Below are 25,875 nucleotides of genomic sequence, written 5' to 3' on the forward strand. Positions count from 1 at the left end.
TAAACCTGAGATCCAAACAATGACTCCCAAACCCTAGAGCGGGCCACAGCACCTCCACTACTGCCCCCGAGACTCATGAAAGGAAAGCACAGGCCCGCCCTCCGAGGATGCCTCTGGCCGTGTTTGGGAGGGGCACACTTAGCCTGCACTCAGGTCTCACCTCTCAGCCTTGTTTGTGCTTACTTTTGCAAGGCGCCTTGAAGACTCAAACACTTCCACACCCACCGCTGCCCCACAGCACAGGGTGGCAGGTTGGGGTTCCTGAAATGGAGACTGGACAGGTGGCATGGAGCTAGTACCACCCACTCCCCAAGCAGGGCCACCTGGACACAAATGCCTCCAAAGTCAAGATGGGATCCTCCAGGCACGGTGACCTGGTGCTCAGTAATGACAGACCCACAGTAAGAGATGGGACAGCGCCCTCTAGGGTCCTCAAAACCACACTTGGAAGCAACAGTATAACAACCGTAAATTTTTTTTATTTCTTCTCAATTTCTGGGACCAGATCAACTAAAGCCTGCTGTGCCCCACAGCAGCTCTAGTGAGGTCAAGGAGCTGTCTTGGTGTCTGTAAAGGCGTGTGGTGTTAGAGCTCGGCCTAGTCTGGAGCAGGGCCTGGGGCCTCAAGATGGCAGACTTGGGGCAGCAGGCAGTTCTTTCTTTCTGTTGTGTTGGAGCCCTAAGGCACGGGCCACCAGCCTGCGGGCCACTGCCGAATCTGTCTGTGGCCTCTCCTTCGCTAGTTGCAGGAGCTCTGAAAGGAAGACCCAATGGGTGGGACCTGGATTCAAGGCGTGGGCTGCCTCTCCTCTGGGTGACAGAGTAGCCTTGAAAGCCAGGTGAGAGCGAGCCCACGTCTAATAGTATGCAGCAGGGGCTGGGGCCCAGTTGTGCCCACAGCAGCCAGGTGCCTGTGAGAGGGACCCCAGGAGGACTGTACTTCTACCTCCCTGTGGGACCCGACACAAAAATACCCCTCCTGTCACTCTGGTTTTTCTGCAGCTGGGATGAGGAGGAACTCATATCCTAAGCATTCCCTTGTTCTTCGGGGTCCTTTGGGAGGAAACACTCAGAATGGGACACTTGGACCACTGGACATGAAGACGGGATATTTACTGTTTCTAAGGAGTCTAGGACAAGATCATGTTGCCATTCACAGTGGCATGGATGGCTCTGGCAGGCCTTCCCTGGTCCCATTCTTCTGCTTCCATCTTTGCTATCATAAAGACTGACTTTTCAGTCCCCACCATGTTTTCCTGCAAGAGGACAGGGAAGGAGCTAACACTTGGCATCTAGCTCCCATACAAATGACTCACTCGAGGGCATATGAGGTAACAGAACCAAGGTCCCATTAGGGCTGATCTAGGCCCAAGCACTTTTTACTGTTACAGAGTTCAGTCTTCACGGCTCTCTAGAAGGAAGGCTGGGCTTTTCCTAGAGCAATGTGAACTAGAAGGCAAACGCGGACAGTAGCTGATCCTAGGCCCTCTCCAGGCACCCTACTAGCTGCTGTAGCCCTGGCTCTTGAAGAGCAGGGAAATAAGGGAAAACAAAGCAAACACTTAAGCGTGTACACAGCCTCCCTGCAGAGGGCAGGCTTTGCCTTACTTGGCCTCTGCAAGGCTCTGAGCTTGGACTGCTTGCTTCCCTGTGTGAGCGGCCGGATCTTGAGCACAGAGAAATCCTTGGCCAGGGCCTCAGCAGCTGGAGAAAGGAGGAAAGAAATGGATGATTCTTGTGCTGTGTGAAACCCCACCCCTAGGAAGCTGGAGCATATGCCTCACCCCAAACTGCCACAGCTGCTCTTATACATTGGGTCCCAGCTGCTCTGCCTCTGGTCTAGCTCAGTAAAGCTCACAGTCTCGCCTTGTGCCCCAGATCCCTACAGAACAGCACTGGGGAGGAGGTACTACCACCTTGTGCTGTCAGATAACGCCCCAGCCCAGGGTTCAGATTCTTACAGCAAGATGGGCGGGCTCAGCCTGTGAAAGCCAGGGCTTAAACCAGACTCTCCTTCTATCTCCCAAGAGCCCCAGCGGATACCACTACTCCCTGCATCACTCACACTGGGCCAAGGTGCTCCCAACATCAGGACCCAGCAGGCGTGTTATACGAATAAGGAAACTGAGGCCAGGGCATGACTTGCTCTTGCTATACTGTTTATGGCAGGCCCAGGAGGCAGCCATGGCTACCCCAGTGAGAGCTCATTCTTCCATGGTCCTCAGTGGCTGCTTGGCCTTTTTTCCAACCTTCAAGGGTCCCCTCCCTAACCACTGCCTCTGCTCCTCCGCACCCCCCAACTCAGGCTTTCCAAGGACCAGGGCAACCCAAGCAGGGTGTGTCCAGCTCTGATGCACAGAAGGCCCTATGTGCACACTTGGTTCAGGATGGGAGGGTCCTATTTATAAGTAAGCCAAAGTGACAGTGAGATGGCAGGGACTAGCATGGGACAATGGCTAAAGTGGGGCAAGGAGTACTGGAGTCACCGTGGAGAGGCTGCATGGTGCCCAGGCCTCCACAGTAAGGTCTGCAGTCCCACACAGACTCTGGCATTCTGGGAGCCTTGACCTTCTGTCGGAGGGCCAACACATGAGGCTGAAGTGAAAACTGAAAACGCACCTGCCTGAGGCCTGTACCCACAGGCCTGATAATTTCATTCAATCTGCAGAAGGACCTATGGCTTGGCCCATGACACCTGTTGTTCAGTAATTGTCACTAATCCTAAAGCCTCTGTATTGAGGGAGGAGAGGCCAAAGACTTCCTAACTTTCCCAGGCTATAGGCCCCAGCATCCAGACTGTGGTTCAGGCTGGCTGGGAGCTGAACCCACAGACTCAAGGTAGCCTACACCTGGACATGAGGAGCCATCCATCCAGGGAACCCAGGCACCTCCCCTCCCAGTGGAGGCCAGAGAAGAAGCGGAGCCCAACAGGGAGCCATTATCCTTACCTGAGGCCTGGCAGGGAAAGATACCGATGGCGTGGGTGTCATCTACCCACTGGATCTTGAATCCCTTCTCTCTGTGTGGGGAGAGAACACAGGCACTCACAAAAGCCAGTGGTCAAGACCTTTCCCCCTTGGATCCTGCACACTGGGTCATGGGTCCTTCAGGCAAAGTCCCTCCTGACTTGAACCTCAAGACAAAGCTTTGTCATTTGCATGCTTTCTTGCCAGAGCATTAGATCAGCTTCAGAGAGACCAATGTCACCCTGTAAACATGTGAGGTGGGTCGCGAGTCAGCCTCTGGAACAGAAGGAGCCAGTGCTGAAAGACTTGTGTTAAAGGGTGAAAAATGTACCCCAGATACTTCGATAGCCAGCTGCGCTGGGCACTGACTCTGAGTAGGCTAAAGAAGGCTAAGAGTAGGAGAGAAGATAGGCCCAAACAAGTGTATTGGGGACATGGCTCTGGTTGGCTTCCTCCCTATTGCTCAGGAAGGCAGCGTGGACTCTGTACCTGGGAGAACCGAGAAGCAGCTTTGGACTGGCCCAGCTCCTCTAGTGGCACTGCTCACTTGGCAAGGGGTCAGCAGTGGCCCCATGTGGCCACATAGTTAGACAGAGAGCTGGAGAAAGTAAACTGTGCCACCCCATCAGCTGACCCTTCAGCGCAGGAGCAGAGGCAGGGGAGAGTGGTCTGGGAAGCAGTGTCAGAGACGAGGGGCAGGAAGAAGGGGGCTTTGATTTTACTGTAATCAGATTTATTTTATGTGTACGACTGCTTTGCCTCCTGCAAGTGTCGATGTGCACCACATGTATGCCTGGTACCCACAGATCTCCTAGAACTGGAGTTACCAATGATTTTGAGTCACTGTGTGGGTGCTGGGACCCAAACCCAGGTCCTCTGCAAGAACAGCAAGTGCTCTTAACCTCTGAGCCACCTCTCCAGCCCCAGAAAGGGGCTTTAAAAAGCCCACACAGGTAAAAAGAGAAAAAAGAAGAAATGAGAATTAGAAAGAAAAAAGGAGACACAGCACAAGGTTGAATCCATGGGCATTTGGGGAAGTCAAGAAGTCCTGCCCCTGAATGCACCGTTCCAGGCTACACTGGCCCTGCCCAAGCCAGGTGCCCCAGAAGCAGCCATCACACCAGGATGGCCCTCAGGCTACTGCAGACCTAGTGACCCACTGGCATAGGGACAGCTGTATCCTGAGACTGATGGAAAGCCTAATGGTCCCAGCAGGGGTGTGCACGTGCAGGTCTTGGCCCAGGTCTAAGGCTTTTGAAACTCAGTGCTGAAACGACAACCCTTCCCTCCCTTCAGTCAGAGCCCCAGAGCAAGCAGCCGAGACATCACACCTACCTTCAGCCTTTCTTTTTGGGGCAGGCAATCATCCTTAGCAGGGCAGGGCTATCCCAGCCTCTCCCAGCCTCCCCCACAACTGTTAGGACTCACTGGAACTCAGAGAAGGTGGCCAGCAGGTCCTCAGTTTTGAGTGCTGGCTTAAAGTCGTAGATCTCCACCACGTGGGCCAAGTCCCTCTCCCCGGGCAGTTCTTCGGCGAAGGCGGAGGTGTCCAGGTGGATCTTCTCTATTTCAATCTCCTTTTCAGTCAGGTTGGCTGTGATCTGGGAGTGAACGGACCCTTTGGCAAGGGGAGCTCTTCCACACAGGGCCCCAAAATGGCAGCACTGGGGGAGAAGCCTGCTTGGTAGGAATCTGGGTATGGCTTGGTTCCTCGGAATGTAAATGTTTTGGGGGAGAGTATTTGCTTTTATGGAGTCCCTGCTGGATGACTGCCAACTGCGCCCACTGTGTTTCACCTAAATCTCAAAAAGTGCACTCTAAGGGGCTGGAGAGATGGCTCAGAGGTTAAGGACACTGACTGTTCTTCCCGAGTTCAATTCCCAGCAACCACATGTTGGCTCATAACCATCTATAGTGAAATCTGGTGCCCTCTTCTGGTGCGCAGGCACACATGCAGGCAGAATGCTATATAAATAAGAAATAAAAATAAATAAATCTTTAAAAAAAAAAAAAAGAAAGAAAAGCACACTCTATAAATCCTCTTTACAGATGGAAACGTGGATGAGACAAAGAGTTAAGTAGTTTGCCCAAAATTGCATAGTCCTGAGAAAAAAAGAGCTAGACAAAGCCAGTATCTTTAGTTTCCTTACTAGAAATGTAATATTCTGAAAGACTATACAGAAAACAGCAAAGATGTGCACCCCGCCAATGTCAACCTAAGGGGCAGGTGCACTGTTCCAAGAAAATGTAGTGTCTAAGGCAAAGGACCAGGCAGGAGGATGATATTCTCCAAAGGAGAAGAACACCTGCGTAGACTCTGTCTCCACTCTCCTGTGAAATGTACAGTACTTTTTTTTTTTTTTTTTTTTTTTTTAATATATATGAGGAAACAGACTTTAAAAAGCAAATGACTTGCTTATGGCTAACCATCTCCTAAATGGGCTGGGACCCAAATACACCGATCTTTCTCCAGGTTTCATAATCGACTCCTGAGCACATCCCATTAGCACACATGCCCTCACCTTCCCCCTAAGGCCCTCCTCCTATATAACTGAGGCCACACCCACCTCACCTCCACCCTCCCTTTTCTGGGCTCAAGAGCCTCATCACCTCCTGTAGCAGCTCACTGAAATCATCGTGGTTGGCACCATCATTCTGGTCCTCTTCTTCTCCATCCACCTTTTCTTCACCTCCATCCACCTTCTCTTCCACCTCATACACCTTGCCTTTCTGAGCATCAGTCTTCTCTTCCACATCATCTACCTTCTCTTCCTGCTTGGCTACATCCTCTTCTTCCTCATCCACCTTCTCTTTCTCCTCTCCCTCTACCTTTTCCTCCGTGTGATCCAAAAGGCTCTGCACCAGATGTCTCCTGTTTTCCTCCTGCATGGCCAGCTGAGGGCTGGACCCCTGCTGTGTGGTTGTCTCCGCCCCTTGCTCCTTCTTAGAAGGATTCTCAGAGGGCTCAGTGCCACCCAGCTCTAGCTCTGGGTCATTTGCATAGCCTGGATCTGGGCTCTTCAAGAGCTCTGTTCCCTGAGTCACCAACATGGGAACTTCCTGATCAGCCTCAGGGTCCCCAGCACCGGCCCCTCTAGGATCTTCAGAAACTCCACCGGCTGGGTCCACTCCCTTGAGGCCAGGGATGGAGGATGCCTCTGGTTCATCCTCCCTGCGTAGCACCCGGGGCACATACAAAGGCTGGTCCGGCTTACGTCCACGATGCCATCGGCCCGCAGGAGCACCTCGGGGACCAGCAGCTGCTCCCTGATGTGAGGTGTGCCGAGGACCTCGGTACTTGCTGGGATGGGAGGCAGGAGGGCGGCAGGGACCAGAGGGGCCGTCTGAACTGGGTACCCTGGAGCAGGAACAGGAGCTTCAGGGCATGTTTGGGTCCACAGCAAAATGGCTTTCTGGAGCCACCTATCATTCAGGTGTGACATTTTCAAGTCAGCATAAGCAAAGGTCACAACTAAAATGACCCTCAAAAAAAACAAAAACAAAAACAAAAACAAAAACAAAAACCACACCAAATCTCTTACAAGGGCATTGAGGCAAAGGCAAAGTCCTACCCCTGCCACAGGCCACTCCCTCATGAACCCTACAATCAAATCAATGGAGGTCGAATCTTTGGTTACACACTAAAGCAGGCTAATACTTGCATTTAGGGGCTATTATTAGGATCAGTCACAATATGATGTCCATCCTGTGAGATGAACATGGAAATTGGGATGGCGACTGGCTGGCAGGTTCTTCCCCTGCATCACGGCCTCTCTGGAGAGCAAGCTCACAAAAACCAGAGAGGTGCAGACCCACCCTTACCAGCCCAACTGCTTGTGTGCAGTCGCTTTCCCTTGGCCCAGTTTGAACAGCTGATTTAGCCAAGTCAGCTGCGTCCCTGATGAAATTAAAGGGCAACGGAGGGTTCCTGGCCACCCCCTGACTAGCCAGTTAGCCCAATCATCACAAAAAAAGCCAACTGCTGAGAAGCCTCCAAAGCTGTAGGATAACACACCTGATGTCCTGGTGACAGACGACCGTCCTCCTTTTCCAGCCCTCCCCAACAGAGAAGCTGCTCAAGAGATCAAAATTCTCTGCTGTTCTGTGGATCAGGTACCGCAAGCGGCTGGAGACCGGCGGGAAAAGAAGGACCCTGCAAAGGGTCCAAACGGAGTATTAAGCCGCCGAGGCTGCGGATCCAGTTTCTGGGCCTGATTCCCACCGAGGCCACTCCCCGGTTTATAATGGTTTAACAACACCAGGTTCATTGTGCCCAGGCCAGTCCCTGCTTAATTGCAAAGTAGATCAGAGGGAGCTCCCAGTTCCCATCATCCCGAGGAGGGTAGTTACTTCTGCCTGAGTGGGATGACGCTCCGATACAAAGGAAAGATGTGGCTGGGCGAGGCGGCAGAGGCTAAAGGCTCAAGTCAGGCAGGGCCTAGCCGGTGGACCAGCCAGTTACCTGGGCACTGAACCTGGGGGAGGGGCAAACCCTGTCCTTCCTAACATTAAAGCAAGTCCCTCGGTCCCCGTACTTGGATAGCTGCTTCTGCAGCAGGAAGCGATCCAGCTCCTCCTGGACCCGGTGGACAAAGTCATTTTCGGCCGAGGAGAGGAAGACACCGTCCAAGCAGAGAAGGGCCAGGGTGACAGATGGCAGAGCCTGTAGGGGCGGTGGACAAGGTTAGGATCAGAATATAGGCCCGGAGGCCGCCCACAGCCCCAAGTGTCCCTACGGCAAGGACTTTGGAGACTTTCGCATCCCTGACCACTGTGGAGCAGGATGGGAGGCGCGTGAGAGCCGGGCGAGGGCGGTCACGTCCGGGGCCAGGCTGTGTCTCCAGCTCCCAGCCCCGCCTCGTTCTCCCCTCGCGCTACCCGGGCTTTGCAGTTCTCGGGCGCACCCCACTGAAAACGCCCCTCGACATTCAGCCGCCCTTGCCACCCTCGATTGAGAAGGAGGGCAGGCGGGAAACCCCCATCTCCTGCAGCCCTCACTCACCGCGGCAGCCCGGAAAGTTGCCGCCGCGCTCAGGGTCCCCAGGAGCCTGAGCGCCCCCTCCTTCCCAGCAGGCTCAGCGCCATCGTGCGGCCGGGAGGAAGTAGCGCACGTGCCGCAGAGGGGCGGTTCTTGTCTTGTAATAGAGCTGGGGCAGGGGCCACAGTTGCCACTAACCCAAATAGGGCTTCTCCCACAAAGACGCAACTAAGTGTTTATACTCTTAGAAAAATGGAGACCCAAGAAGGTGATATGACTTGTCTAGAGTTTCACAAACCAAAAGTGGCTCTGCTTCCAAAGTCAGTTATTTCTTTTTTCTTCTAGAATCAATTAAGTTCAACTGACACGTTTGAACAGCGTACTAGCTGTTACGGCATTGTGTATTTCTAATTTTAGATGCCCTTGATCTAATGGAGCAACAAAGAGGGAGGAAAGAGTGGCGAGAGCTGGGGAGATGGTTTAAGGATTAAGAAATTGAACTGCCCTCTGGTTTCAGTGGGCACCAGCACGCGGACACATATTTAGAGAGATAAAAATAAGTGAATTGTAGTAGAAAGTTTTAGTGTCTTTAAAATTTCAGTTATGTTATATGAAAATGTTTTTGTTTTGATTCCAGGTGTGGGATATGCGGCTGATTCAGATTGTCCATAGCAGCAAACTATTTGCCTGGTGCCAGCTCTGAGAGGGGTTCTTTGCCAGCTGCAGATGGTTTAATTCTGAGGACTCTGGAGAGGGAATAAACGCCAGAGAGAAAGGGCGCTCTGAGAAAGAAGGCTTATGTAACCCCCTGCTGCTCCTGGTTGCTGTTGTTGCAGTTTGACAAAAAGAAGTTGGAGATCTCCTGAAACAGAGATTGGACTTGCCCCAAGGACCCAAACTAGCAGGAAGTAGCTAAAGAGACCCCTGCCCCCTCTCCCCACTAACCTTTCTCTCCTACCTGATGTTGGGATGTTGGAAGGGATTGGGCTGTAGAAGGGAAGAAGAGGCATTAAGAAACGTAAATAAAATGGAGTTTAAAAGCAGCGCCAACAGTAAATAAATCTTTAAAAACAAAGTTTAAAGGGCTGGAAAAATGGCTCGGCTGTTAAGAACACTTCTTGAGGTGACCCAGTTTCAGTGCCCAGCACCCACATGGTGGCTTAGAACACCAATTCAAGGTGGTCTAACACCTTTTTCTGAACTCCTCTGGCACCAGCCATACAGATGGTTTATCTACATACATGCAGACAAAACAATCATACACATACATTTTTTTTAAGTTTCTAAGTGCTGTATCGAGAATATTTTCTCTTATATCATTTCTCCTTCTAGAATTTTACCCCAAATAGGAGGCATGGTTGAAAGAATAAAGATTGAATCCAGCTCTTTGGCTCCCTAACAGAATGGAATCAGGGAAGGAGAAGGCAGGACCTTACCATGTAACACCAAGGAATTATACATAATGGTAAAAGGGTCAATTCATCAAGAAGACACAGAAGTTTTAAAACCGAAAGCACCAAACAACAGGCTCACAAAACAGAGTCAAAGCTCGTAAGAGAAAAAGAGAGAGGGGGGAGAGAAAGAGAGAGAAAATCAAGTTAATCAACAGCTGCACGTATTCCTCCGCTTATAATGGGGTTATAATAAACCCACTATAAATTGAAAATAATAAAAAATTAAGACACTGTCGAGATATTTCACTCATAGGGGGATCCCTGTAAGCTCGCTGGGCAGTTGGCCCACGTGGCAAAGTTCCAGGCCAATGAGAGACTGTCTCAAACAGAACATAAAAGTAGAGGGTGCCTGAGGATGGTCTATGGAGGTTGTCCACTCTGATCACATGCTTGACTTGCATGTACATAACCACATCTACAGGCACACCCACATGAGTGAACACACACACACACACTACAAACACAGACCCCTACACCAGAAATCTATAAATCAATAGCTAATATACCTGAGAAGGTAATGGGAAAAAGAAAAAAGACATTTTCTTTAATCAAAAGAAAACATGAATGTCCAGATGAAAATGATGTTAAGAGCACATACATACAACACTTGCAGGGGACCCAGCTCAACATATTGTGCTGTTCGCAACTGTAACTCCAGTTCCAGGAAATCTCTGGATTTCCATTATGAGCACCAGTGACACACGTGGGTACATGTACACATACACACATAATTAAAAACAAATTCCTTTAAAAGTTGTAAAATTATATATAACATAATGTATGTGTACGGATGCTTTAGATGGAAGCCAGAAGTAGAAAAAAAAAAAATGAAGTGCCTGGTACATTTCTCTAGCAACTCATATGACAGAAGAAAATGGAATAATGTCTGTGGGATTTTAAAGGAAAAATTTATGTTAAAACCAGAAAATTCTATAAACTGTGGCGTCTATAGGCAGTCTTGGAGCTGCAGCCACAGAGCAAGAAATGGAGTACTCCAGCATAAGGCGAAGGGGACAAAGCACTTTAGCTGGGACACAGCTGCCACCTGTCCTGCACAGCTCACCTCCTCAGCCTTAGTAAAATCCACAAAGAACTGCACTTTTTTTTCCCTCTAATGGTCGAGTCAATTTATTTAAGGATAGAGAGCCTGCAATTAGTCACCATGACGAAAGCAGACTTCTCTCCTCCTGTCCTGGTGCCTTTCTCCACTTCTCCTTTTTCTTTCATAAATTATTAGCCATTCTCTCTCTCTTTCTTTTCATTCATTGATAAGAATCTAATGATGGCCTCCTTGGTGGGTGTACTTGTGACTTAGTGCTATTGCTTGAAAATGGTTTTTCCTTCAGATGGATGCAGGAAGTGTTTTTGCTGTTTTGTTTGAGACAGGGTCTCACTGGGTAGCTCTGGCAGGCCCGGTATGCACTGTGTAGACCAGGCTGGCCTTGGACATACACAAATCTGCTTGCCTCTGCTTCCTAAGGCCATGCACCACTGCACCCTACTCACGCAGGAGCTTATTTGCTTGTTCTATCTAGCTGTCTGTCTGTCTGTCTATCTACCTACCTACCTATTTTGGTTTTTGAGACAGGGTTTCTCTGTGTAGTCCTGGCTGTCTGTACAACAGGCTGGCCTCAAACTCAGAGACCCACCTGCCTCTGCCTTAAAGGCGTGTGCCACCACTGTCCACTTCTGACAGGAGTTTATACACTGAAGTTTTGTATTAGTGTCAGACTTTGGTATACAAAGAATCTTTGATCAATCATCAGAGTGTAGGCTCCAGAGGGTTCATAAAAGGTAGAGAGGAGCTAGAGAGACAATTCATTTGATAAAGTACTTGCTGGGTAAGTTTGGTTCCCCAGAACCCACATACTAGCCAAGCGTGTCTGTAACCCCAAGAGTGCAAGGGTGAAGTTTTGGCTGAAGACAGGAAGATACCTGGCTCTCACTAGGTGGATAGGCTTCCTGAATCAGTGAGCCAAGTTCACTGGCAGCCCTTGCCTCAACAAATAAGGTGGAAGGGCTGGAGAGATGACTCAGCAGTATGTGCTGCTCTTCCAGAGGACCCGTTCCCAGCACCTACAAGGCAGCTCAGACCATCCCTAACTCCAGTTCCAGGGGATCCAGTGCCCTCTTCTGATTTCCTGGGGCATCTGCTATGCATGTAGGCACAGACATACATGCTGGCAAAACACTTAGACTTAGAACAAAATGAGCAAATCTTAAAAAACCAAACAAAACCAAATCAAAACAAAACAAACAAACAAAAAGGTAGAGTGACTGAGGAAAAACCTGTTTCATCTTTGTTCTTCACAGGTTTTCACACACACACACACACACACACACACACACATACGAACTGGAAATAAAAAAGGAAAGTTGAAAATGTTGATGAGATCAAAATTGTGTGTATATATGTGTATGTAAATATACAAATATACATAAACACATATATATGAATATATATACATATATACATGTAATATATATTATGTATATATGTATACTATGTATATATATTATATAATATATATGTAATATATAAATGTAAACATTACATATATATGCCTGTTCATGCAGGGGGGTTATATGGTGTATTTGTGTGGTGTGTGGAGGATGGTGCCTGTTGGGGTGTGGTGTGGTATGTTTGAGTATGTGTGTGTATGCATATTCCTTTATGTGGTTGTGGATGAAAGTAAATTATCATTGAAGTCTCAAGAAATGCCTCGGTGGGTGAAGGCATTTGCTGCTGAGTCAAACAGAGTTTGATCACTGGGCACCACACCTTGGAAGGAAAGAACTGACTATCCCAAACTCTCTTCTGATCTCTGCCTGTGGACTGTAGCACATACGTACACAATCTATTTTAAAAATCATTACTGATTGCAGAATACGTTTTAAACCTTCAAATCCAAGAAAATCAGTTATGAAATACTCGTAAGCAAGAGATGTTCCTCTGAAGAAGGGTGGGGGTGAGGGTGGCAAAGCAAATTATTCATTATTTTCCCTTTGCTGTGATCAAGTGCCTCTGTGAATTCAGCAAGGAGAACCATAGGGAGAAAGGGTTTGTTTTGGCTTATAGTTTAAGAAAGGACACATTCATCATCTTCATCATCATCATCATCATCATCATCATCATCATCATCATCATCATCGCAGGGAAGGCATGGCAAAAGTATGGGAAGCTGGTCACAGTTGGAAAGCAGACAGAAAACAGGAAGTAGGGCTGGACTGTAAAACCACAAGGCCCGCCCCTAAAGATCCATTTCCTCCTGGAAGACTCTCCTATAGGTTAACAATCTGTCAAAGCAGCACTGTCAGTTGGGCCCCAAGTGTTCAAAGACAGGAAACTGTGGGGAGACAGTTCACACTCAAACTACAACAGCAGAGATAGGGACAGCTGTAGAGAAAAAGTGGGAAGACAGAGGGACTAAAGGGAGAAGCCAGTGAAAACCTCACCATTCCCTCCTTTACCTGTTGCCTTCTGTAGTCATCAAAATCTCAGGTGTTTTTTTTTCTTTTTGTTGCTGTTATCCCTCTGTTTCTAGGAGACCATAGCCTTAGCCTAGCCTGAGTTCTAGGCCTTCTTAAAGGACCAGAGGAAACAGTCTGTGGTGTTACTTGTCTGTAATCCCAACCATTAGGAGGCCATGGCGGGAGGATCTTCAATTTGAGGCCAGCCATGGGCTTTGTGAATTCACATACTGAACTTTTTTCCCAGGCACCTGGCACCTTGTACCGCTGTCTAACTCAGCTCGTTTATTCTTGACACAGTGCTAGCAGAGTGGTATCACTACTGACATCCATTTTGCAGAAGAAACTAAAGAAGAAACTAAAGTAGGAGCTGAGAGGTGGCTGAGCAGTTAAAAGCATGTACTACTCTCTTGGAAGACCTGGTTTCAGTTGCCGTCACCCATGTCAGGCAGCTCACAACTACACACCTGCTCACATGTAACTAAACCAAAAAAGAACCTAAAGCACACAAAAGACCAGCTGGCCAATGTCACACAGCCAACGTCATCTTGTTGTTTATCTTGCTTATCCTTGCTTGTCTTGTTCTGGTTTCACTCTTGTGAGAAGGTGAGAACCAAGGTTCCTTCTACAGGTTGGACATGTCTCTGCAGGGTGACACTCTTGACTGAAGTTGCCTATTTCCACTACAGCCCAGGAAGGAGACGAAAGCCTGGCAGGCTTTGCTAAGCCACAGACCATGGGATTGAGGAAGTGGTCTCCCGGGCACAAGGTGGGAAGGTGCCACAGCCCAGGAGCATAGAAGAACTGAGAACAAGGAAGGGAGCCAGCAGCACACTAGGAGCCAGTGAAGAAAAACTGTGTCTTAGTGCTCTGGCCTTCCTGTGGCAGGTGGTGGGTGAGGAGAGCTCAGCAGCTCAGACAGCAAGAGACAAAGTGCAACACAAAACCAGGTAGGTGCTGGACTGGTGTGTGGTGATCGCACGAGCAGGGCTGTTCTCATTTTGGAGAACGGAACTTGGGAGACAGTACAGCACAGTCCAGGGCTGGCGGGAGAGTTCACAGAGACAGACAGGAGTCCCTGCAGCCCGGGCCGTTATCCAGCGACTCCAACTTTCCAGAGGCCAGGGTGAAAGAGAGCGTAGGTGTAGATGTATGCGGGACTTCCGGAGACAAGGAGCAAGTCAGTGACACAGTGGCATAGCCTGCTGTGCACAGTGCTGCACAGCTGTGAGCCCAGCACTTAGGAAGTCAGAGGACCAAGAATCCAAGGCCAGTCTCAGCTACAGGGTACCCTACCTCAGAAAAAGAAAAACCAACAAAAAAAAAGGACAATCCACAATCTAAAGAATAGGCAACAACAAAACCTGATGTTTTTCTCTTTTAATTATTTTTACCAGATTAAAAAAGAAAAAATAGTGATTGTTTTTCTTCACCCCCAATATTTCCATTTGCCAAAGCCGAGTGGGAGAGACTCGAACAGTGATTCCTGCACCTTGGCCTGAAGCCAAGCCCTCCCCTCTGCTCTGTGCCACCTCAAGCAGGAGGGGCAGTGCCAAGAGACCCAGGCAGTCATCGTCCCTGGGCAGCAGAACGGCAGTGTGGTTTTTCTCCATGCTGCCACCAGAGCACTCAGATCTCCTTCTCCCGCCTGCCCTGCAGTTCATGGAAGAAAAGAAGATGCGCCTGCAGGAGGCAGGTGCAGGGCAGAGCAGGGCCTGGGGCGGCACACAGCAGATGCAGCAGGCCAGCGCCACCTCCTTCTATTGCACATTCTGGCTCGGGCCCCTGCCCTGAGTGGTGGATGCGCCGTAAGACGCTTTCCAGGTCCTAACAGGGAGCCTGCCAGTTGAATGTCAGGCTCAAGAGACAGGGAATGTGGCACTGTGTGGCTTGCTCCAGAAAACACGTAATTTATGATGGGGCCAAAGCAAAAACTTAGCTTCTTTTACACCATGGGGCCCTGTAGGTTACTTAGGTTTCTCCTACTCAAGTTCAAAATACAGATTAGCCCTCTCCCCACCCCATCAGCAGATCAGCTTCTGCCTAAGACAGAAGAGGTTGTGGCCCTCAGTCAATAAGCCACCCCCGCAACTGCCATGACCCTGAACCATTCGGAGCCATGAACACCCGGGGAATGTGACAAAGCATGTAGAGGGACATCATGTAGACAATGTTTCTCCAGACACTCGGCTGTCAGGTCTCTCTGAGTTGACTCTCATTCTTAATCCCAGTCTTAATCCCATTCTTGGTTGATTCTCATTCTTAATCCCCATAAAGTAGAGGATGGGGAACAGTTTAACTGCACTGCAGATAACAAAACTGTTTTAAAAACCTCAGGAGTGGAAGAGAGGCCTGGCTTTGATGGGCAAAGCTGCAGACCTTTCACCTTCCCTGGCTGGAGTGAAGCTGGTGGGTGAGGACAAAGCTAACGGAGCCAAAGGCGAGAACTGCAGGCTATGAGACGACAGGTCAAACACAGAACTGTATAAATTGTGGCACTCTAAAGACGAGAAGGTAGGTCCATGACATCAGCTGGGAGCACACCTTCACAGCATGGCTTCCAGAAGCTGTATCTGTCCTGTCATGAGTGGCAGCATCCAGATACACAAAAGTGGTTCTTCCCTCCTCTTTCAACAATTTCTCAGTGTTTCTCATTAAATAACTATGTACACACACAAGGCTGCCTCTCTGTTACATGAGGGTCCTTTACTTGAGTTCCTGCAATGGCTTTAGAGAGTTGGCTCCAATTGTCTTTTTGGAGATTTACTGCTTGGGACCAAACCTGCAAGAAGAAATGATAATATTCAGCAAGAAGTCCCAGGACCAAAGCATCCAAAACCTAAAGCCTCTGGGTGTCCACATACATAACCACCTGTCCCTTGCAGGCTTTGGGATGCAGGCAATGAGTTCTTGGGATGGAACCTGTCCTGTGTCTGGCTCCTCTGTCAGCCACAGTCTCATGTCTAGGATCTATGGGAAACAGCTCCATACCTCCTTCTGATAGGGACAGTTTTTCAAGTTCAGCTTCAAGTTCAGCATCCAAGATCCTAGGCTTAGGCACACTGTTGGTATAAAGCGTCTCCTGGGGGTTGTCGGGCAGGTCCAAAGGTTCTTTGGTGGTGTCCTGAAGGAGGATGTCCAACTCCTTCTCCAATTCCTCACTGTCAAAATCTGGGAGAGAGAGATGGTGCATCAACCCCAGGAAAAAGATGAACCGATGTGGCCGGGACAGCTCAGCTTTCATAGCCCAGCAGTCCCTCTGCAGGTCGGCAGTCACATGAGTCATGAGGCAAAGGATACCCTCAGGCAGATACTCTTTCTTTATAAGCAGAGCTGGGCTGACCGATGGGTAAAGTCTATTGCCCTCAGGAACCTGGCCCTGCTTCCCTTTGCCCTGAGAGAGGACTGCCGGACAGAAGCTTTGTCAGAATGCAGATGGAGTATAGAGGACCACCAGAACACCTGTCAGGGAGGGAACAGTAACTCCCTCCAACCACCCATGCAGGTGAGCCCCAGAGAGAGGCCAAGTCCATGATCAGACCTGTCCTGGCCCAGGAAGTGATGTCCCTCAGAAAGGAGAGAAGAGTATCCTTGTCAACTCACCTAAACCATTGGTTACCCCACCAGCCAGGGTCTGAGAAACTTCATCCTGCGTGTCACATAGCTGTAAGAGACAAACACAAAACTCTGAAGGAAATGGTGGCTCTGGGCAGCTCAAGGCCTTTAGGTGAAATATTCTGGGTTACAGAGATCTGATAGTCTAGGAATGGTTTCTTTTGGGCACAATGCTGAGTCAAGTTTGGAAAACTGGCCTGCAATAAGTCAACCATGCTCTCTATAACTTCTCATGGACCCTCTCAGGCTCCTGTACCTCCTGAATCTGATCCACAAGACTCTCTGCCTTCTCCACGGTGACATCCTTCATGGAGAGTTTCAAGGCTCCCACACCAGCCTGGTAGGCATTAAAAACCTAAAAGGAAGACCAAGTTACCTTTGCGACATTTGCCAGAATACAGACAACTTTGCTATATTCATCTCCAAGCTGACTTTGACCTTTGGCCACCAAGGTCAACTTACATTATACCCACAGAAGCTAAACTTTCCAACAAGAAAGGAAACCCAGCCACACCCTGGAAGAACCCAGAACTCCTTGAAACAGTAGGTCACAAGGGAGGGAGACTCAGTGTAGGAGACTGGGACCACAGGGCACGGAGGGGCGTGGCTACCATCTGGTCTGTCTGGGAGGCATAGATGCGATCCAGGATGCCTTGAACAGTGTCCAGCTTGGCGTGCAGGGCCTCAATGCGTTTCTCTGTCCTCTGCTTGGCCTTGAGAGACCTCAGTGCCTGGTGGGTATGAAAACAGATCGGGGTGGGACATGGTAGGCCACAAGATGAAAGCGAGACAGCCCCGCTCCCAGGGCTGCTCTCTATAAACTAAGCTGTGGTGCCAGAGCCCCCTGCAGACGCTGCTCTCTGAACTGCTGGGCCCCTGTCCCTGACAGCTAGGGATGCCACCCCAAGGCTGCAGGAAAAGAGAACCTACCAACTGCTTCTTTCCTGCCCGGCATGCCCGGCGGGCTTCCTCTTTGCACCTGTGGAATGAAGGGGAGATGAGCCTTGGCAGAGTCTCCAAGAATGCTTGAGAGCACTTAGTTAAAGTAGCTGCAGATCTGAAGAATTCCCTAAACCCACAGCCATGGAGATGGCCCAAAACCCACTGCCAGCCTCTAGAAGCAAGTTTCAACACAGGCTCCAGCACCTGTATGTGGCAAGGCGAGGCGATCCAGTGCTGAAGGTGAGAGAATTATACACGTATCTTTCCACTGCAAGCACAGGACTGGTCCCTACACATTAAAGACTGTGGACATGTCTCTGAGTCCCCGAACACTCCTGTATTTCTTTGAGAGACGGAGTGAAGATTTCTATTTCAGTATGTGGAGGTGTCTGTGGCTGCTATCAAGGATCCCTGTAGAAGCACCCCAAGGAAAAAGCAAGAGCTCCTAAAACAGGACCTATGAAGGCACAGACCCAGTCACTGGCAGGACAACATCAGGCTTTGGAATAACATAATTGTTAACAATTGTAACCGCCAGAGAAATAAGTTTTCTCCTTTATTTTCTGTTTCAGGAGCTTTCTGCACTTGGTAAGTGCTTGGTCAGTACTTGGTAAGTATGTAACTAATAAGTAACTTTTTGGAGGCAAACCCCTGGCTTCAACACACTGGATGAGCACCCTGTAAATGGAGATATACTCCCAGCCTGTGCTTTTCCTTTTGGAGGAGACCCACTCATGCTGGGGTCCAGGGCCAGCCAGGCAGGGAAGGAGATTACCTCTCAGACTCTTGGGATAGAGACTCAACCTTTCGAGAGAGGAGCTGCTCACTCTGCATCAGCTGGTAGACCCCAACGTCCACATCATTGACAGGCGACACCTTGGCATGTGGCCCCCTGGCAAACTTCACAATCTGGGGGACAGGCACAAGTTACTGCTGTCCTTACCACACATGCTGAGAAATTCACAACCAGGCCTGGGGTGGGCACATGAGTGCAGACTAAGTCATTGAGTCCATGCACGCACACATATGCACAGGCATGCACGTGCGTGTGCACGCACTCGTGGACAGGCATGCTTTCACACCTTCTCTCCATTCTGTTCCAAGACCGTGACTCTCTTCTCCTTCTGCAGCTGCAGCAGGACCAGGTAGAAGGTCCTCTCGTCTGGGCAGGAGTTGGCGCACAGAGTGCTCAGCTCCGACAGGGCCACCACAGGGTGTGAGGAGAGGGGCGAGTTCTGGTACAGGCGGTACACCTCCTCAGCCTTTTCCTGCAAGGAAGGCAAAGAGATTCGAGGCCCTGGTTACCACCACAGGACACATGAGCCTTGACCCTGAGCTTCAGAGCCATGAGCCCACAACTTTAAGACCTGGGGAGTACTGGCCCCATCCAAGTGGCGGCTTTGAAAAGGGGCTTAGGGATGTGGCTCAGCTGGTAAAGTGCCTGCCAGGCAAGCATGAAGACTTGAGTTTGAGCACACAGCACCCAGGAAAAAGCCAGGCATGTAACCCCAGCACTGCTGTGGCCAAGACAGGCAGATGCCTAGAGCTCACTGGCTAGCCAGCTTAGCCAACAGTGAGTTCCAAATCCAGTGAAAGATTAAAAAAATAAAGTAGGGCCAGTGAGATGACTCAGTGAGTAAGGGCACTTGCCACCAAGTGTGATAACTGGGACCCAAATGATAAGAGGGGGCAAACTGACTCCCATAGATTGTCCTCTTACCCTACAGGCACAGGCACATCATAGTATATGCACACAAGCAAGCAAGCAATAAATGTAAAGAGATACATAGGTGGAGAACGTCCAAGGTCATCTCAGGCCTCCACACAAAGGCCTCCACACATGCGTATACACATGAATATCTATGTATACTACACACACACACACACACACACACACACAGGATTTGTATACTTCTCAAACTTTGGGAAAGAGTGGTGACTATATGAATGAAACAAGATGTACAACACAGCAGCCTGGCCTGAGGCTCCTCACAGGAGGAATAAGCAGAGGGCCGAGTGGAAGCGGCTGTGATCTAGAACCCAAGCTCACTTCCAGCTTAGCCAGTCCCCTGGATCCTCAGCTTCTTGCCCATGAACTGAGAAGATGATGCCCTCTCCATCCTGGTTTCTCTATTTACGCAAAACTGCAGATGTGAATGTCATTATGCCTGTACAAGGAGTGAAGAGGACAAGCGCGTCATGGTAGACAGGAGGAACAGGCAGGCTGCACTAGCGAGAAGACTAGCGGGCAGAGTGCCAAGGAGCAGTGTTACTCCCCCTCAGACAGGGGAATTCAGAGGGTTCTTAAAAGCAAAACAAAGAGGTCACTGACCACATGCTGTAGGGTGAGTCATTCCGAAGTGACAGAGGTGGAGAAAGTTGTCCAAAAACAACAGGCAGACCTAGGCACAGAAGTGTGAGTTCACATGGTGTGTGTGTCCCTGGAGGGGAAGGCAGCGAGGAGAGAGGCACTGCTGTACTGTATAAAATGAACATGTCCCCTCCTGTTCTTTGATGTGCAGAGGACGGGAACTCAGTGAGGAACTGCACGGCTAGACTGCCAGAGAGCAAAGAGCTGGCAAAGAGTGGGCTGAAGAGTTAGGATTGGAGGCAGGGAAGCCATTGATCCAAGATGAGACATCATGACCTCTCTGAAGAGAGTGTTTAGGACACAGAGAGATGGGGTAGAGCCGAGCAAAACTTAGAGGAGAAAGAAGCAGCCCACGGTGTCTGAACAAGGGCTGCTGAAAAAGGGGACATAGCTGTAGCTGGGGTGACTTATACATGAATGCAGGGGAAGCCTGTCTCAAACACCAAACGTTCCACTTTGGATAAGCAGTTTTGGGATATCTAAGCAAACACAACTGTGAAAGCTTGAAAGAAGACTACAGGAGAGCAAGGAGAGCGGTCCCCAGCACACAGAGGGCAGTCAAGATCACAAGCGCGCGTGAGAGAACAGCAAGCAGATTCAAGGGAAAAGTGGCAAGCTGAAGGAAGACCAGTGTCGAAACAGTGAGGTGAGCCACAGAGCCCCACAGGACTACCTAGGGGAACCAAAGAGAAACCACAGTTCACTGTGAGTAAAACCAAGGATATAAAACCATTATAAGAAGCATGCAGTTAGGCACATCCAGGACAGCGAACAAGAGTCTAGCAAGACAGAGACTATGGTTCCCTTTAGACTCACCATTCACAGCGAAAACCACTAAGAGCAGTGCGACAGCCACACACAAGACTCATTTCACTGCATTAGTAAAAGGGACGGAGAAACCTGGTGGGCGGGCTGGCTTACCACGTGTGCACAGACACTCAAGAACTGAAATTTAAATTGAAAAAAAAAAAAAAAAAAAAGCACAAAATAATTAGCATAGAAAGGAAGCTAGAAATGCAGGACACTGGTGGAGTACCTGCTTAGCACACACAAGGTGAATCAGGCCGATGGTTCCAGCACTTGAGAGGCTGAGGCAGGACTGCCACAAATCTGAAACCAACTTCGACTACACTGCGAAAACCTGCCTCACACACGCACGCACACACCTCAAAACAAAACAGAACCAACCTAAAACATGAGGTATTGTTTTGTGTGTGTGTGTTGATATGTGTTCACACATGTGTGCACACGTGTGTAGGCGCTGTGGGGGTGCATGTGGAGCCCAGAGGTAGGTATCATCAAGATAGGTACACAATTCAGCTGACCTGGCTGGCCAGCAGGCCCCAGGGAAGCCCAGCTCCCCTCACAGCACTGGAATCGCAAGGGTGGGCCTCTACACACAGCTTTTTATGTGGGTGCTATGGAGCCAAACCCTGGTCTGCACTTACCCAACTGAGCTGTCCCCCAGCCCCTTGTTGGGCAATTATTTTTGTTAGAAATGTAAAAGGTGGGCTGGAGAGATGGCTCAGAGGTTAAGAACACTGGCTATTCTTCCTAAAGGTCCTGAGTTCAAGTCCCAGCATGTGGTTACATGGTGGCTCATAACCATCTATAGTGAGATCTGGTGTGCAGGTAAACATGCAGGCAGAATGCTGTATAAATAATAAATAAATAGATCTTTTTTTAAAAAATGTAAAAGGCACAGAACTACACAGATGCACATGCACAAGCCCAGCACCAGCAAAGATAGAAAAGCAAGAGAAACTAGTGACTTAAAGCCTACTTGTGGGACAGCCACTGCATAAATGGTGGCAAAGAGACCTACAGGCTACTGTATAGCTGTCCAAAAAAATGAACTAGATTACACAGTGTAGGACCCAGAAAAACACTCCCAACATAATGAAGTGGAAAGAAAAACAAACTATGGAGTGATTTTATTTCCCAGAGTGCTGGGGTTACAGATGTGTGCCACCATACCCACTGTCTTTTCTTTCCTTCTTTTTTTAATAGCAAAAATCACGGGCAATTATTTTCCTTTCTGGTTGATTCCTTTGTATAGCCTTGAGAAAATCAGTGTTCCTGACATCCTCTTCCCTATAAGCTCCCTTTCCTTCTTTAGCCAACAAGAGAAAACAGGATTCACTACATATTTGGAATCAGGCATCACCAAAGGGAGCATGAAATATCTGCTTAGTAAATGGGAGGTGGCACAGAATCACTACTGTGCCTGCTGAGCTCGAGGGAGGCTGCTTCTATGACACAGGATTGGACTGACTACACTGCTTTAGAAAGTGACTGCTGGTTCCCAGATGGCTCCATTAATTCCACCCAACTCCTGTGTGGAACTGGAGAGCTTCTCCATGGCTGCTCAGGGCTCTGAGGCTGCATCTGTCCTGCAGTCGGCACATGGCCCTGCCTAGGAGGAAAAAGCAGCATGTAAAGAAGCTGATCGGACAGCACAGTAAGAAGGTAATGTCTAGTTGCCTCTTCCAGGCAGAAGAGAGGGGACAGTGATAAGCAAGCTACGGTGGAGTTGGAGGGAAAAGACTGATGAGAGGACAGAAACCAGAGCTTAGTAAGAAGGGCTGCACTAGAGCTTAGTAGCAAAGCGCTTGCCCAATGCACACAACTTGGGTTCAATACCAAGTACAATAATAAATACATTAATTAGTTTAATGTGAAATTCTGGGAATTTCTCGCCAGTAAACTGAAGAGGGCAGAGCACACCCTAAAGTATAGCTTATCATTAATTCCTCCAACTGTCCAGAAGTGATCACCTGTTTACTGATAAGTCCTAGACAAAGCTCATCCTTGAAATGTAAAGTGGTGGCATATGCCTTTAATCCCAGCAAGCAGGGAAACAAAGAAGGGCGGGTTGCTGTGAATTCAAGGCCAGCCTGGTCTACAAAGTCCAGAAGAGCCAAAGCTACATAGAGAAACCTTGTCTTGAAAACAAACAAAACAACAACAAAAAAAAAAAAAAAAAAAAAAAAATAAAAAAAAAAAAAGAAGGAAGGAAGGAAAGAAAGAAAGAAAGGAAGAAGGAAGGAAGGAAAGAAGGAAAGAAAGAAAGAAAGAAAGAAAGAAAGAAAGAAAGAAAGAAAGAAAGGAAGAAAGAAAGAAAAGTAAAAATAACCAATGAACAAATAAGCCTACAAGGTTCACAGCAAAAGACATCATGTAGACTCAGTCATTAGTCCTGTTACTTGGTATTTTCCTGATGTCACCCAGTCCCCCCTTCTGCATAACCACCTTAAGCAGCTCCACGGCCACGAGCACCTCCTCAGCTGGAACTTTGTTATCCCCTAGCATGTTAGACAGAGTCCACTTCAGAGGCTTCAGCAGGAAGACTCCAACCCCCCAGGAGATCCAGCTGCTATCCACACTGGCCATGAAGTCTGATTCTCGCTGCAGCTCCCCTCGACTGCAGAGAAAGAGAGAGAAAGGTAGGTAGGGATATGCAATCAATGGCCTGTCCTAGTCCATACTTGCCCCTTTACCCCCCCCCCCCCCCAGAGGCATTTTATCATCATCATCACCACCACTAGTCTATTTTGTCCCAGCTACTAGGAACAGTGTCACCTCTACTCAAGTGCTCAGCCTCCTTGTCTGGCTCCAAAAATACAAGTGTCCCACTAAGACAATGGAGGCGCAAAAGCCTTCACTGGGCCTAAGTGGAGGTTTCCTTCTACCAATGGGCCTGAAGCAATCGAATGAAAAACCACACATGTGCATGATGCAGAGCCAAGGAAGAAAGCAAAGCAACCTAGGTGGGGGTGTTATGCTATCTCTAAGCTGGGCCGGAAGTGAGATGCACCTCCTGTTGGTGGTAACAGCAGCAGCCAAGTCTACCAAATGCTTGCCAGGGACAATTACTATTGATACAGAAAGATCCTCAAGTTTTCACAGCCAACCTACATAATGTCATTGTAACTTGATAACTGGTCAAACTAGGGCTTACTGATGGCATCTGTATCCTCTGTACGGCCACTAATTAGAAAATAGTAAAGCCAGGATCTGAGCACAACTGTGTGGTCCTCAAGCTGTCGATGTTTGGATATCAAATCTGGACAGGTACCAGGATGTTTCAAGGTTCAGCAGCCAGAAGAGGTTAAAGGTGTCAAAGGTCTCCGGATTTGGACATGGTCCATGACTGTCCTGTAGCAGGAAGCCCATTTTGGTTTTGTCCCTCACTGATTTAACTGTTTTCTACTTGAGGCATTGAGTAAAACTTTTTCAATAGTACACTTTCTCAGAAGAGAATTTCAGAAAGGTTTCTTGGGTCAAGGTCAGGTAATGAAAGGTACTGGGAACAGAAGTAAAGGAGGGTGACCATTTAATGACAAAGCATTCCGCTAAACCAACACAAGACCTTTGGCTTTCTCTTTTTTCATTGAAAGAGACACAGTGCTAGGGTGTGCTGGGCATAATTCCAGTACAGTGTGAAACGCAAAGGACCTAAAATTCAAAAGAGGGATCCACTCCTGGGATCACTCTAACCTGGAATAGGTAACTTGATCTCTCTCTGAGATTCTGTTTCTTACCTTCAATGAAGATAACTGCCCTAGATTATTGAAAAGGCCAGAGAATGGAGTATGACAGTATCAGAAACCATGAAGTATTGTTCATCTATTAAATATGTCACCTCTTCACGACCTGAACACTATACCTGTCACACACACTTATCACCTAAAGCCAGTTCAGAGGCCCCAGATACCTAGTTAAATTCTCCCTTTCCTCTAGTCCAAACATTCTCAGTCTTGGACATACCAGGAAAGGCTACTCGCACGACCTATGCCAAAGTTCTCTTGTCAAGATGTCTATAACCCCACAATTACTCTCTCCTAAGATCTGTTCTTTCTTAATTCAAAGTACCCATCTCGGAGATCTGCCGTCGAGGTAATTCAAATCTGGAGGTCCTGTTGAAATAACTGCAAAACGGGATCCCAGTTCAAGTGTCCCGCTGACTCCTCTGCCAGGATGCTTCTCGTCTGGACCATTCCGACTACCCCAGTCACTCCAACCAACCGACCCCTCTTTCTCTCTCTCCAGAGATCCATCCATGCAGCAGCCTCGTCGTCGCCCTCCACCCACTGAACAAACCCTGGACGCTGAGTCTGGGCTGCCAAAGGGCAGGTCTGATGTCAGCCCTGGGGAGCCGCCCCCCGCATGGCCCGCTCGGCCCGGGTCCTCACCGCAGCAGGTCCTGCAGCACCGTGGCCAGCCCCAACGGGACACTGCCCTTGCGCTGGAAGGCCTCCTGCAAGTCCCGCAGACGCAGGCGCACCACCCCTTGGCGGCGGCTGTGGCTCAGCACCAACGGCGCCCAGAAGCCCATCTTGCTGTCCCAATCGGTGCTGTTCACCTCGCGACTCCTCTTGAAGGCGGAGAACAGGAAAGACATGCGCTCCTCGTCCTCCTCCCACTCGGGCGGCAGGAGGCCCGCCGGGTCTCCCCCGGTCGGGGCCTGGGCCTCCCGCTCCGGGGACCACATCGGAACCCCAGCCCCGCCAAGAAACCGAACACAAGCCTGGTCCGGGTTCCCTTTCGCCCCAGGTCCCTCCCGGCTTCCGTCGTTCCTTCACGCCCTCCTCCTCAGCCATCACGTCACCGCCGTCGACAGGGTGATAAAAGTCCCGCAGCTCTTCAGCGCGCAGGCGCAGCGCCCCTTCGTTTGTCCAGGAGGGGGAGACGAGGGCGTTCCCGCCAGGGAGAGGCAGAACGCAGGCGCAGAACCGTCCTTCGCGGCCTTTGTGCGACGAGAAGGATTTTGCGCATGCGCCGCCACCAGAGTTTGGCGAAGCGCTCTGGAGGGGCGAACAATTGCGCCTTTCCCAGGTGGTTTGGGCTTAAGGTAGCGGGGTGGGGCCACGGGAGCTGCAGGTGGATCTCAAACCTGGGATCTGGTTTAGCGCTCCTAGCCCGGAAGCTTTTACATTAAGCAAGCGACCAGGATACCTCCCTTTCCTGTCGACAGACAGAAATGGTCCCAAAAGCTCCGTGACAGTGCACACATTTTTAGGGCTGTGTATGCTTCCTATCACTTTACTTCCCGCACTTCTGCTCTGGAGTGTCCGTT

At 49.4% G+C, this 25,875-nt stretch overlaps 2 protein-coding genes across 3 annotated transcripts; both read right to left on the bottom strand.

Moving 5' to 3' along the window:
• Window positions 1–459: 459 nt before the first annotated feature.
• R3hcc1 (R3H domain and coiled-coil containing 1) lies at window positions 460–7,908 on the bottom strand. Its single transcript, XM_055609983.1, has 8 exons — window positions 7,870–7,908; window positions 7,501–7,628; window positions 6,981–7,118; window positions 5,576–6,323; window positions 4,394–4,566; window positions 2,948–3,018; window positions 1,608–1,703; window positions 460–753 (listed from the first exon to the last, which is right to left on the bottom strand). Exons 1-8 carry the CDS (start codon window positions 7,891–7,893, stop codon window positions 623–625), a joined length of 1,509 nt encoding a protein of 502 aa, XP_055465958.1. The 5' UTR covers window positions 7,894–7,908; the 3' UTR covers window positions 460–622.
• A 6,325-nt stretch (window positions 7,909–14,233) lies between these two features.
• Chmp7 (charged multivesicular body protein 7) lies at window positions 14,234–25,389 on the bottom strand. Of its 2 annotated transcripts, XM_055609984.1 has the most exons (10): window positions 24,992–25,389; window positions 23,049–23,220; window positions 18,508–18,693; window positions 18,201–18,334; window positions 17,414–17,462; window positions 17,095–17,214; window positions 16,740–16,838; window positions 16,472–16,532; window positions 15,860–16,039; window positions 15,550–15,650 (listed from the first exon to the last, which is right to left on the bottom strand). In XM_055609984.1, exons 1-10 carry the CDS (start codon window positions 25,288–25,290, stop codon window positions 15,598–15,600), a joined length of 1,353 nt encoding a protein of 450 aa, XP_055465959.1. In that variant the 5' UTR covers window positions 25,291–25,389; the 3' UTR covers window positions 15,550–15,597. The 2 variants fall into 2 exon arrangements, with proteins under 2 accessions (XP_055465960.1, XP_055465959.1); XM_055609985.1 differs by lacking the exon at window positions 16,472–16,532 and having other exon boundaries at window positions 14,234–15,650.
• Window positions 25,390–25,875: the final 486 nt, after the last annotated feature.

This window comes from Psammomys obesus, unplaced genomic scaffold (assembly GCF_907164565.1).
Source record: "Psammomys obesus unplaced genomic scaffold, mPsaObe1.curated_primary_1811, whole genome shotgun sequence".
NCBI classification, from domain to species: domain Eukaryota; kingdom Metazoa; phylum Chordata; class Mammalia; order Rodentia; family Muridae; genus Psammomys; species Psammomys obesus.